This window comes from Conger conger, chromosome 16 (genome assembly GCF_963514075.1).
Source record: "Conger conger chromosome 16, fConCon1.1, whole genome shotgun sequence".
In the NCBI taxonomy this organism is placed as follows: Eukaryota; Metazoa; Chordata; class Actinopteri; order Anguilliformes; family Congridae; genus Conger; species Conger conger.
This window is the reverse complement of record NC_083775.1, coordinates 29851235-29865439: the sequence shown is the minus strand read 5'-3', so window position 1 is coordinate 29865439 and position 14205 is coordinate 29851235. Positions and strand designations below refer to the sequence as shown.

The 14205-nt window shown below is 51.2% G+C and overlaps 1 protein-coding gene across 1 annotated transcript in view; it reads left to right on the top strand.

Annotated features, from left to right (window-relative positions):
* Window positions 1–14205, top strand: part of LOC133114476 (rho GTPase-activating protein 23-like) — an 83195-nt gene that overhangs the window by 47883 nt on the left and 21107 nt on the right. The window contains exons 2-7 of the mRNA XM_061223925.1: window positions 2397–2579; window positions 6407–6431; window positions 6933–7025; window positions 10091–10169; window positions 10404–10464; window positions 12740–14045. Of these exons, the coding sequence (XP_061079909.1) occupies window positions 2397–2579; window positions 6407–6431; window positions 6933–7025; window positions 10091–10169; window positions 10404–10464; window positions 12740–14045 (1747 nt within the window). The remainder of the gene's footprint in view (window positions 1–2396; window positions 2580–6406; window positions 6432–6932; window positions 7026–10090; window positions 10170–10403; window positions 10465–12739; window positions 14046–14205) is intronic.

The window sequence follows — 14205 nt, the reverse complement described above, 5'->3', positions numbered from 1 at the left end:
TGCTCATGGCGGTTGTGGAGCGGAGAGGGGGGGTTGTGTCACTGGAAGCTGTAGCATGGGCGAGACAGGTGAGGAGGGAGAGAGGAAAAGAGACAACAGAGAGAAAAGGGGCAAAACACGGATAGAGAAGAGACGACCAGATAGAGCTCATTGCTGGTCCGTTAAAACGGTCGGTTGCACGGTTAATTCACCAGGGTTTCTTGGAGTTCATCAGTGATTTTCATTTGGAATCAGAAAGGAGTCTGTGGGGGGGGGGGGGGGGGCGTGGGGCTGGTTCCTGACCAGGTGGGTCTGTCTGGGGGGGCCCTCGACTTCAGGCAGCAGGAACTATCGGTCGAAGCTTGTCTGCATAGTTTGTCCGAGTGGAACAGCGGACAGGGCCGGGGCGGGTAGACGGGGGTGAAAGTGCGGGAAAGAGAGGGGCGGTGCATTGTGGGAGCTGAGTAAGATGTCTGGGATGGAAAGAGCCCACACCACCTGCCCCCCGCCCCGCCTCCACCACCGCAATCAACTATTTTTAGAGGTGCGGTAATTTTCAAATAGTCATGGACACACACCCAGCCTCCCCTCTCATAGCACTTCCTGCCTTGAGCCTGCTACTTCCTGTTGTTGTGTGACAGGGCCTTCAAGTACATTGAATGTGTGTATGGGGGGGTGGAGGAAGCCAGTGTGGGGAGGTGGGGGGGTTTAGGCGGGGCTCTCTGTAAGCCTGGTGGCCTCAGCTGGGTGTCACCACTTTCAGCAGCAGCTTAGACAGTGTCCTGTCACCATAGTTACTCACCTCCACAAAAACACACTGCGCTCTTCAACATGTCGAACGTTCGGCGAGTCGGGATTCGTTTAACGGTCAGTTTCAGAACCTACGAGTCAAAACTATCCTGTGTAACGGACACACGTGGTGAAAATGCAAAGAATGAGACTATATTACAGAACTTTCTTATCAACTTGTCTTTGGATTCCCCACTGAAAAATCCAGCTAAGACCTGATGGGATTCTAAGCTTAACCATTGTTTTGACACTACTAGCTGGTCATCGCAGGTTTTTTCTTGGAGATAGCTGCTCTGTGGCTGGGCAAAGCTGGTAGAGTAAGCTAGTGATTAACCTGTCTGTCGATCAGATCCAATCGAGTCTTTGGTCCAATCGAGAGCAAACTCACGAGACTTGCTGATAGCGTGCGGCGACTCCTCCCGCTTCTGGTTTGATGCGGTTTCAGCTGCTCTACCCCCTGCCCCCGCCCAGTCGTGTTTGGTCCGGCGGCTCGGCCCCATGGACAGATGTGGGACGATGCAGAGCGGCCTCGTCACGCCACATTCGCTGGCGCTCGGACGTGCGGTGTCTGCGAGGCGGGCGGGAAGCCTCGCCCCCCCCCCCCCCCCCCAGCACGGTCAACGGCATTCTGGGAGTCTGCGCTTCAGGTTGTACTTGTATCGGTCCATGCGATTGTTTCAGCGACACGCAAATCAAACTTTGCAGATACATGGTAACCAGCGACATCAGGTTCTATTCCGTTTCCACTCGGGGAGAGGTTTGAGAACCGAGCGTAGACGTGAAGTTTGAGGTTTGTAGAGACTTGCTTGAACTTTGTCGTAGACCTCCGTGTTTTGTTCTCATGGTGGTATGAGCCTCTTCCAGAATGTCCCAGATTTCCCAGAAGCTCTCCATCTGTGTATGCCTGCATGTGTCCCTGTTGTCTGAACCAGGGCTGTATGACTCCAGTTGGTCGGTTTCCAAAGGTCTGTTTACACCAGTACTGGTGCACTCCTGTATCAGACTACGGTAAAACATTGTCCCCAAGGATACATGTGCTACAGGACAAGTTATGGGGAAATCCTGAAATAGATCAGCCCCCGTTGCACTCCCCTGCCTGAGACGCTGATGTCCCCTTCCAGAATGTTCCTTGCTCTGGTTACGGGCGAGGCTGTCCGTCACCTCGATTGTGTCAGGTTTTGAGAATGGGACAGAAATATCCCGCGTGGACATTCCAGTGAGGGGAAGGGGTGATTCAGGAATGCCTCAGTGTCCTTGCCGATTCAGTGGAGTATATGAAGTCACCTTGGAGGAGGGCTTTTCCTCCGTATTGTTTCCACAGATGTGTGAGAATAGGAAGTCTTATTTTAGAAGTCGGGAAGAAAGATCTGTCCCGTGGTCCGTCATTGTCCCCTGGTGGAAATACCAGCTTGGTTCCAGCCGGTTTTAAGCTGGTCCCGCTGGTTTTAAGCCGGTCTGGAGATGGTCAAGCTGGCAACAATATGGCTGAGATAACAAGCACATTGCAAGACCATGTCCAGCTTGTGGGCTAGCTGACCATCATCAATTTCCAGAACGTAGCAGCAGCAGACGCTAGATTCTTGGTTGACCAATAACTCACGAGGTTCCTCTCCCGCTTTGCGTTGCAGGCAAAGGGGCGGAGAGATGGGATTTCGTCCAATGAGAAGGCGAGGACGACGGCGGCGAGGGAGGGTGTGGCCTGGCAGGGCCCGAGGACGCTGGTCCTGAGGAAGAACTCGCAGGGCTTCGGCTTCACCCTGCGACACTTCATCGTCTACCCTCCCGAGTCTTCCCTGCACACCAACCTCCAGGTGAGTCCCGCCCCGCACCGGCCAATCGCAGCCCCACCGTCACTCGCACCGGCCAATCTCAGCCCTTTTCAGATTCACACGTCCTTACCAGCCCCGGCCATGCATGCCCCTCATCTGTGTCTATGGGTGCATGTCTATAAGTATGTGTGTTTGTGTGTGTGTGCATGCATGTGTGAGTTTATAGGTCAGTACCAGGTCAGACACTGACCCAAGAGTCAGTACACCAGGCATGTGACATCATCACTGTCTATCAGAATCAGAGAGAGGGAGGTAGTGAAGGAGGGAGAGAGCGAGGGTTGAGCACAAGGTCCCCAATTCTTTCAGCCCCCTCCCCCAGCTGTGGCAGGGGCCAGAGTCTGTGTGAAAGCTCTATTGTGACGGGCTGGTACTGTGAGCGCAGATCTGGGCTGTACCAGGCTCAGCACTGCTCTCTCATCCACACTGATCTGAGACCTGTCCTTAACTGGCCCTCTCTATTCGACTGTCCCGCTCCTGTCTCATCAACACTGATCTGAGACCTGTCCTTAACTGGCCCTCTCTATTCGACTGTCCCGCTCCTGTCTCATCAACACTGATCTGAGAGCTGTCCTTAACTGGCCTTCTCTACCCTCATGTGCACCCATTCTGTGCAGCAGGTCCTGGAGTAGCTCTGTGCATGGTGGCTTTTCCTTCCAATCAATCTCCTGATTAATCGAGCGTTGATTAATTAAAGGTTGTATTAGAGCTGGCAGTTGGCATAAATACTCCGTGCGCACGCGGTCATTCAGGGCCACGGCATCACTGGGCCACACAATTTCAGTTAAGTGGCGGGTGTGCTTTAAGATGGAGCCCTTTGGGGCCACAGCAACATTCTCGTTTTGGGCCGTCAGTCATTCTGCTTTGTGAAACAGGACCCAGGTATCCACACCAAACCGATAAGTCTATCAAATAATCAATACAAAATTATCATTATTTCAGAAGGTATCATTTGCTGCAGAATTCCAGAAGATGACATTTCAAGCTAGTGACCAAACTGTGTTTTCGATAGTTCTAGCTGGTCATAGCTGGCCTGTGGCTGGGCAAAGCTGGTCTCTAGCCGGACAAAGCTGCTAAAAAGCTGGTTAAGATGGTTAAGAGGGTCAACTGGTGGTCAACTGATGGACTAGCTGACAATATAGGCTGGTCAGCTGGTGACCAGCGTGGTGGACCAGCTAAAAGTTTCAAAACACAACTGAAACCAGCTCGACCAGCTTAGGCTGGTTTAAGATGGAATTTCAGCAGGTATAGCGTTAATTTATCTGAGAACGGACTTGCCTAATTTAAAGTTCTTGAATGAATGTGAAATTTACCTTCTTTGTTACATAACTGTCTGCTTCTGATATAGTGTGGCATTAAGAGAGTACATCTTTGCTCTTAAGACATTAAAGGTGTCTAATTAAAAGCAATTAACAGCTCTTTATCAGCTGAAAATAAGGTCTTAAGGAAAAACGATCTTACAATGGCCTACTTCAGAAGCAGGGTTATGAACCCCTGGTTTCCATATCCTCCACTGTGTGGGACAACACAGAAATGAATAAACCGGTGGTATATAAGGGGAGGGGAGGTAAGAAATAATGACTTAAGTTGTTAAAAACAGGATTTACTGCTCTATAAAAACTCTACTGCAGTTTGGCCGAACTACCAACCCAGTTCCTGAGGGTCTCTGTTATCTTTAATCATTGTAGAAGCGCATCTAATGGAGCCAGTTCTTTGATGGATAGTAGTGTTATTTTCTCTGTGGAAGACACTCCTTACATAAGATTCCTGATTGGGACTGCGCCGTGCTTCGAGAGAGGGCTGAGGCTACCGTACCACGCCGTGCCGTCCGTTTCAGCTGCCACTGGAAATCATGTCAGCCGCCTTGAGAAACAGCCCTCCGCCCCCAAAAGATTTCTACCTTATCTATCGATGGGTCTCTGCGGCAGCCTCTCACGTTGAAGTAAATTTTTTTCGGGCGGAAAAAAACACACGACAGCGCAAGCGTTTCTCAGAAAAACTGGCCTTTTAATGAGATTTACTGTGGCAGATATCCCTGCGTGATTTAGGGTCTCCCTGTCCGTGTGATTGGTTGCGGTGGCCTTTGGCCGCATACCAGCTGGGGTATGGATGGATGCAGAGGGAGCGAGAGAGAGACAGAGAGAGCGAGATGGAGGGATAAGGGTCCCCCCTCCCACCCCCAGGGTGGTCCGAGAGTGGCGGGGTGTCACTCTGGGGCTGCCAGCGCCCCTTTCTCTCCCCCTAAACCCCCTGCTTTTGTCTGTGTGTGAGGAATGAGCCCTGTCAGCTACGCCCAAAGCCAGGGCCAGCCTGGTCTCCCTCAGCCCCCTACCCCAAACTGCCCACTCAGCTGTGTGTGTGTGTGTGTGTGTGCATGTGTGTGTGCATGTGTGCGTGCGTGTGTGTGTGTGCGTGTGCATGTGTGTGTGCATGTGTGTGCGTGTGTATGTGCGAGTGTGTGTGTGTGTGTGTGCGTGTGTGTGCGAGTGTGTGTGCGTGTGTGTGCATGTGTGCGTGCGTGTGTGTACGTGCGTGTGTGTGTGCGTGTGTACGTGTGCGAGTGTGTGTGCGAGTGTGTGCGAGTGTGTGTGTGTGTGTGTGCGTGTGTGTGCGAGTGTGCGTGCGTGTGAGTGTGTGCGTGTGAGTGTGTGCGTGTGTGTGCGTGTGCATGTGTGTGCGTGTGTACGTGTGTGTGGGCGAGTGTGTGTGGTGTGTGTGTGTGCGTGTGTGCGCGCGTGTGACTGAACTAACATACCCAGCACCACCGTCTGTCCTTTACCCCCTGCTGAGACGATCAGTAGTGTCCACCTGTTTCCTCATATTCTCCTCCCATAATGCATCTCTCCTTAAGCAAACCCCCCACTGATTCACTGCTGCTGTTAACAGGCTCTTATTTCATTCCTGGCTAATGGAGCCCTATCCCTGCCACAGGTGTGCTCTATGCTGCCCTCTACTGTCTACAGTGGAAATAGGCTGTCTACATACACAATCAGATGCTTGACTAACTGAAAAAAAGGCAGTTTGAATGAGGGTGGTTGTTTAGCTGAAGCTGTTTCTTTCTGACAGAATTTTTCCAGGGCATCTCTGATCAGTTCCTTTCATCTGTATTGAGTTTCTTTTGGGTGGTTGGATGACACCCAGACTGGTTCTGTGAGAATATGGAAGTCCAAAGGAACACGTTTGGTCAATGGCCAAAACATTTGTAAAACGCAGGGCTTGTTAGGGCCATTGTTTTGGTAAGAGTGTGGCTTTCCTTTGGACCACTTTCCTTGGGTTTCATCTTCAGCTATGCACTGAATAACTAAAGTTCGAATAAAATTCCAGTATAATTAGAAAGGATGAACTTAGTTTGACGTGTCATCAGTTTTATAGGCTAATTAATGTCATGGGGTCTATAACCCTGGCCCTGGAGAGCTACATCGCCTGCTTATTTTTGTTTTGATCTTAAAATCTGCAAAGAAATTCATACCCAAGAAACTAGATGGGGTGTATTAACTGTGCAATGACCTGTTTTAGTTTGAATTAAGTGCATTATAACAAGGACAGCCGGTAGACCCTGTAGCTCTCTTGGAACTAGACTAGTGACCTCAGCTTATACTGTAGCCCTCCAGGGTTGGCACCCACACACGTGTCACATATTGATATCTCAATAGGAGACACCATTTAAAATGGTGGTTGATGATGTCATCAGTTTAGGGTCTCATTTTGGGGGTCCCGGTAGGCCTCCTCGGTTTTCTAAGGCAACGACCCCAGCTGACCCGGTTTGGGGCGTGCCCGCACGACTAACCCCCGACCCTGTGCTTGTGTTGCAGGACGAGGAAAACGGCAACGGGAAGGGTGAGTGTGTTACCTTGGCAGCGCCCTGCATAGTCGCACCACGACGCCACCCTCACTCTCCACTGCTGTCACAGGGCTCCCCCTGCTGGGGAGGACCCAGCACTGCACCGCTGCCCGACCGGCCGCCGGCAGACGTCCCCGTAATCCGCACGCATCCTGTCTCGTGGATGTTTATCTCCTCTGTAGTGTGTCTGGCCGGTGTTTTGTCTGTGGGGCTTCTCCTCCATTACACAGACAGGGCGACCATTTTAACTGTCTGAAAGTCTCAATGATTTCAAATGTTTGTCAGCAACACACAGCATTAATGTTCTCCATTCACGTCTTTTTTTGTTTATATTTATAATATAGATATATAATATGTCTTTGGTATTATTTATTATATTAAAATAAACTTGAACTTCCATGTATAAGTTGCAGACTGTTTTCGACTGTTTGAGAGCTGTTAAATTAGATTATAGAGGTATGAATTGTCTTTGTATATGTGTGTGTGTGTGTGTGTAGGACTCCATCAAAGTCGCCTGGAGCCAATGGACACCATTTTTGTAAAGAGTGTGCGAGAAAGAGGCCCCGCCCACCAAGCTGGCTTGTGCACAGGTAGGAGGGGGAGGGGTTAACTGCGGTCTACCCAATATCGTCTCTGTGTACCGGGTTGTTAGTCTATGAACGTGAACTAAAAATAAATAAATACATTTCTCGAATCTCAATTTACCAAAAAATTAATTGTGACTGTTCCTGTCTTTATATTTCTGTAACTGGACTATGTTAGGTTGAAAACCATAAATTATGCAATATCGTTTTGGTTATATCACCACAAGCAAATTATATAACTTGAATTTCAATTAGATCTCTCTTTTTTGGAATTAGCTCCTTCAAATACATTTTTCTCCATGGCTAATGTATTGTTTGGCTTCTGTTAAGATTTAAATAACAAGACGCGTAACAATAACAGCTGACTAGTCGGTATTGCGGTAGAGATCTGCGGATAGTGGATAGTTTGTTGTGAAAATACGAAACCAGCTTGGCAGCTGTGAGAAGTGTCCAAAACAAATTTTATGAGTAGGTGTGCACTAATATAAAAACCAAAACAAGCTGAAGCAACTTGTTTTGCGAGAGTAACAGTTTTTAAAATATAGATTGGGGAATGCGGATATTTGTTCTTGGCACTACAGCTTCTAATTGTGAAACCCTGTTGATTGTTGATGAAAGGTATTTTAAGGGAAAAATATGTCCGTCTGTTTGATCTGACCGCATACCCGATTTCCGTTCATGATAACAAAAGTACTGCAAGCATTATGACCTGGAAGTGCTTTGAGTTTTCACTCTACTATCGTTATATACAGTATTCATGGAAATAGGGAAGTTATAGTTCGTAAAAAAATAGTTAGTAGTAGATAGAATCCTACTTATTTTAAAGTGATACTTCATTTGTATTGTTGGCGATGTGTTCGCATTTTTGGAAATCCCAGCGTTTCCTCAGAGGAGGCGAGGATTGCGAGGCGTTTGAGAGTTGCGAAAGTGTGCGATTCCGCCGCGCTGCTGTGTGTCATCGCGCGGCGTCGGTTACTGTGCGGTTTCACGCTGTATCATCCGTCTCTCGCAGCTACGAACCTGCCAGAGGAAATTAGAGTGCTTGCAAGGGTGCAGACGTGTTCATGACAAATAGAGTCAGGTGCTGCGAGTGATTCATAGAGAATGTAGAGGTTTTTACATGGAAGATACACACACACACACCACACACCACACACCACACACAGACACACACACATGCTCCCACACATTCAAACACACACACACACACACACACACACACAAACAGACGCACATGCTCACACACGTGCCCACACATGTGCAAGCTCACACACACACAAACACATGCTGTCTCACACACTCACGCACACAGTCGCACACACACACACATACTCACACACATACTCACAGACACACACACACATCTATAGATGAACACATGTGACCAGAGCCATAAGCAAGTATGTAAACACACTGGCATACGCATTGGATTAGCAGGGGAGCTCCAACTGAGTTCTGTCAGAGAAGTTTTCAGGACAATGGGCTGTTTATGCGAGGGGTAGTGCGTGTCTTTATTTTTATTAACACTAATTTGCCCAGAGGGGATTACACTGCTAACAATGTACAATGAAAATGCAGCCCTGTAATATCAACAAGCCCAGACCGGAACCCCCCCCCCCGATTCACCCCCCCACCCCACTACCCCACCTGAGAGGTCTTCCTGTTGCAACTGATTCTTAACCTGTCTAAACCGGGCAGTGCCTCCCCAATCCCAAAGTCTGTCCCAAATCCACAGCCGACCCCCATCCTCAACGGAGTGCGCCCCAAGTTTCCCGAATCAGCGCTGCGAGTGCCCCGACCCCCGTAGTCGGAGTCCCCCTTCAACCCCCCCCCCCGCTCCTGAGGCCTGTTCCCGGTCCTGAAAGTATGTGCTCACCAGGATATCCTCCCGCAGTGGAATCTGTTTTTAATGAGAATAGCCTGGAAGGCCGACGTTTTCCCCCGGAGCTCCTTCGGTAGGCCGACCCCCGCACGACCCCGCAGGGCAGCGGGTAAACAGACGCCCTCCTCGCCCGAGGGCTACCTAACGCTGCGGTAAACACGCCAAGGGAAATGACGGGAATGAAAAAACAGTTTTCAGGACCTGAAAAACGAGCAACTCGATCTGGAAAAACCCGTAGATTCCCCTACCCGGTCCTGGAGACCGGTCTTGTTTTGGAAGAAATCCCGGAATCTCGTTCTGTGATTTCACTGGTTTCGAGCGTACGAGTGGAGTGTTTTTCGCAGACGGTCTTGAACAAACCACTTTTACTTTTACTTTTATTACATTCTGGTATGGCATTCTACAGGGGGAGATATCCAACTGTCAATGGCTGAGACTCAATATTTGTGTTTGCTGTGCGCCATGTAGATAAGAACTCATGTTCTAGTTCAATACACATACTCCAACAATGGTTACATTTGAGGTCAAAAGATAAATATGAGACAAAAGTACAGACAATGAGCTGTTATTTAGTGGTATTTACATGTGTATATGCTTTACCATCTTACAGAAACAACTGTTTTATCATGAAATAATTGTTCAATGTCTTATATTCGTGTTTGATCTGAAATCCAAAGGCCTTCAGTATTTGGCAAAAATAACACAAAAATGTCACTCTACCATAACCATACTTTTGGAGGGCACTGTATTAGAGTACCATTCTCTGAACCACATTTTGTCATTTGAGTAAAATTGCTGCTCAAGTGTGTTATTTTGGGCAATTATTATATTTTGTATCAGGGCAATATTTGTACCGAAAACATGTATCGCCTAACATATTTAGCAAAAAGAGTGATGATGCTTTGACTGCAGAACCAATGAGAGAGTAAGCTGAGGGTCACCTGACCTCACCTGATCTTGTTTGGATATTACATGCAAATCGGATTTGAGTCATACAGCCCCCCCCCCAGCCTAGGACAAGAGGACAAGCAACTCTCCTTTTCAAAACCACCAATTCATAAATAATTTAAGCCCGCCCTTTTTCTGAGCGCCAATCTGCACATACAATTGGCAGCGGTGGTCATTGTTATGAGTCAGGATGTTTATCAATGTGTGTGTGTGTGTGCGTGTGTGTGTGTGTGTCTTTCAGGGGACCGTCTGGTGAAGGTGAATGGAGAGAGTGTCCTGGGTAAGACCTACTCTCAGGTCATCGCCCTCATACAGAACAGGTAGCGCCCAGACCGGGGGGGGGGGGTGGGGGTATTCTCATATAGGGGGTCTCGCAATTGTGTTTGGCAGTTAAACCTGCCTGTTTCTCACACCGGCATGCTGCACAAAAACATGGTGTCTGTTGTGAAAATTTGGTGCCAGTCAATTAAGTGTCATTACATCCACTGATACAAATTTTCTCTCCCTCTCTCTCTCTCCCTCTCTCTTTCTTTCTCTCTCTCTCTCTCTCTCAGTGAGAGTCTGCTGGAGCTCTCCATTATGCCAAAAGATGAGGATGTGCTACAGCTGGTGAGTGTGAGCGAGCGCACCCACATTCACACACAGATATAATCAGCCTCGCCACACTTTGTTTATATGTTTGTTATCTCACACGGGAGAGTTCAGAGGTATGAGGGTGTGTCAGTTAATTCAGTCGCTTTTACTGCTGAAGAATTCAGCCGTGTACACATTCCACTTAGTCACTTAACTCTGACACTTCAGTTAGCATTAAAAGATTTCCCACACAAACACAGACACACGCACACGCAGGCATTCACACGCACAGACGTACATACACACGCGCACGCGCGCACACACACGCACACACACCTGTTTTCCTCCCGTCTCTCACCGTTTTGTTCACATGATCAGACAGGCAGTGGCACTCCCCTCCCATGTACTGGCACGAGTTTGGAATGTTTCATCATATCAGCCTCCCCATTCTTAACACACACATACACACACACACACACATGCTCAGATACACACACACTCACAACACACATATTCAGATGCACACACACATGCACGCGCTCACAAACACACATACTCGGATACACACACATACACACACATGCACACGCTCACAAACACATACTCAAATACACACACACACATACAAATAGTCAAATACGCACACATAGTCAAATGCACACGCACACAAATGCACACACACATACACAAATGTGCACACATGCTGAAATGCACACATATATAAACACAGATACTCAGATGCACACACACACATTATACACACACAGATATACACACATATACGGAAATACACACACACTCAAATCCGGAAGCACGCAACACAAATACTCAGATACACATATACACACGAACACACGCAAAAGCATACACAAACACACATATACTCAGACATGCACATAAACACACATACACACCTGCAGCATACAGACACACAAACACATTCGTGCATGCAGGGACACACAACGCACTCACACACACACTCACACACACACACACCTGCAGCATACACACACACCTGCAGCACACAGACACACAAACACATTCACGCATGCAGGGACACACAACGCACACACACACACACACACACACGCACACACACACACATAACTGCAGCATACACACACACCTGCAGCACACAGACACACAAACACATTCACGCATGCAGGGACACACAACGCACACACACACACACGCACACACACACACATAACTGCAGCATACACACACACCTGCAGCACACAGACACACAAACACATTCACGCCTGCATGTACACACACGCACGTGCACATGCACGGACACACAGCGCACTGACCCTCGCGCAAACACACACACACGCACACACACAGACGTCTCTCCTCTCTCAGCACCTCACAGCTGCATTCCTGGGGTGACATCACCAGCTGGCTGGCTCCTCCCAGCCCTCCTCGGGGTGAGTGCCGTGTGCGCGCTGCTTTGGAAAAGGGTGTGGCCAGAGTTAGGACACCGTGCTCAGGGAGAGAGACCGAATTAGACAGAGAACTCAAAACCAGACGGCTGGCAAGCCGGAGAGAAAAGGAGGAGAGGAGAAAAGAGGGATAACGACTCGCAAAGACGAACGACAAGACAGGCGATTGGCAATTAAGCTGCGGAGATCGGACTAACCGTCCTCTAATGCTTTGTGAATACCCACCTCCGCCTGATATTCGCCTTTGTCCGCAAGCGAGCCTTCCGCAAGCCTTTCAGGTAAAGCCGAAGTATTTGGGCGCGGGCTCCGTTTCTATACGTGATGTTTTGGTTTTGCCGCAAGCGTGGCGACTTTGGGGTTTTAGTTTTGCCGTTCGGCGGTTGTCGGTTGACGGTGTTTGTGGTGCGAAGGTGAGTTTCTGAGTGTTGTGGTGGGGGAGGAGCTATGCTAATGAGCCAGGGCGTCGTGTTGTTCGCTGGTAGAAGCCAGGTGCGTGAGAGAAGCTCTACTCTCCAACAGTACTCCAGTCCCATGTGTATGGCGGTGTGTGTGTGTGTGTGCGTGTGTGTGTGTGTGTGTGTGTGCATGCAGTGCACTCTGGAGAGGTTCCCACAAGGAGGGTGTGTGGGTTTGGAACTGAATAGTGTTTGCAATTAATGGATTTATCCTCTTTGATTGTGTCCTATGACTCTACCTGGCAGCCATACTCTCATAGTATTCTGTCTTTTTCAGCCATACTCTCAAAGTATTCTGTGTGTCTTTTTCAGTCACACTCTCATAGTATTCTGTGTGTCTTTTTCAGTCACACTCTCATAGTATTCTGTGTGTCTTTTTCAGCCATAGTCACATCGTATTCTGTGTCTCTCTTACAGGCATATTCTCAGGATGCCTACCTGAGGGGTAATGACCCGTATTCGGGCGGAGCCCGGGACCTGCCAGACCCCCCTCCTCTCTGCTACCCCTCCAGCACGCCGCAACCCCCTCCGGGCCCCGCGGGGCCCCCCATGGGCCAGAACCAGCTGGACAACTGGAGCCGCTGGCCGGGCTCGGAGCACCCGTCCCCCCTGGACAACCGCCCCAGCTCCGCCAGGGACCCCGGGGGGGCGGGGCGCGCGACCCCCACCCACCGCACCGAGGAGATCCAGTACGGCATGACCGGGAAGCAGCAGGCCACCGGCCAGACCCGCGGGCGGACCGCCAACACCTCCCCGCACCACTACCCCAATCAGAACGCCGGCCACGGCCACGGCCCCGCCCCTCAGCCCCGCCTCAGCCGGGGCGACCGCTGCCAGCAGGCGCTGACGAACTGGTACTACAGCCAGGCGCCGCCCGATAGGTCGGGCCACGGACACGCCCACGGCCGAGCCCCGCCCCCCCGGCACCGCAGCTACTCGCAGGACCGCCTGAGCGAGGGGCGGGGCCGACTCAGCGTGGGCTGGCCCCACAGCTCCTCTCAGGACACCCTGCTGCTGGCCCCGCCCCTGGGCCACGCCCCCGCCGCGCCCGGCTGGGCGGGGCTCCGGTCCAGCCGCGCCCGCTCCGAGAACCAGCTGGCCGCCGCCAAACACGACCGCTCCCGGGCGGTGGGCCGGTCGCTGGAGATGCTGGACCACCCGGAGAGAGGGGGGTGGCGGCAGCAGCAGGCTCCGCCCCAGAGGGCGGGGAGTTATTACAGCGTGGCTCCGCCCCCGAGCGGCAGGCAGGCGCGGCCGCAGCAGCCGCCCCGGAGACCGCCCCCGCAGCCGGCCGAGGAGCCTCTGATTGGCTACCGCAGCTACAGCCCCTCCTTCTACCGCAAAGCGGGGCGGTTCCTCCAGGCGCAGTCCTTCAGGGACCCCTCCCCCTCGGGGCCGCCGCTGTCCTGGACGCCCTCCCCCAGGTCCAGCCCCCCGGACCCCGCCCCCGCGCTCGGCCCCGCCTCCTCCGCCTCCTCGCTCCTCTCGGCCGTGCTGACCAATCACGAGAGGCTGGGGCCGGGGCCGGAGGTGGTGCTGAGGCAGAAGCCGCCCACGGGGCGACGCTCGGGCCAGCCGCTCCGCCCCGGTCTGCCCCCGGACGCCGCCGAGCCTCCGGACGCCGCCGCCTCCCCCCCGAGAGACCCCGCCCCTCGACGGACCAACGGCGGCCTGCCCCACCCCCCGCTGGAAGACGATTCGCTGGCCACCATCCCCTTCATAGGTCAGTGCCGCCCCTCGCCCCGTCTCCCGTCCCTCTCAGCCAATGAGAGAGCTGCGTGAGGAGAGAGGAATGTGCCAAGGATTGATTCAGTCTCTATATTTTACAGTCTTCACCCATGTTTTTGTGATTATAGCCTTCATAAATGTTTTAGGGCATGGGG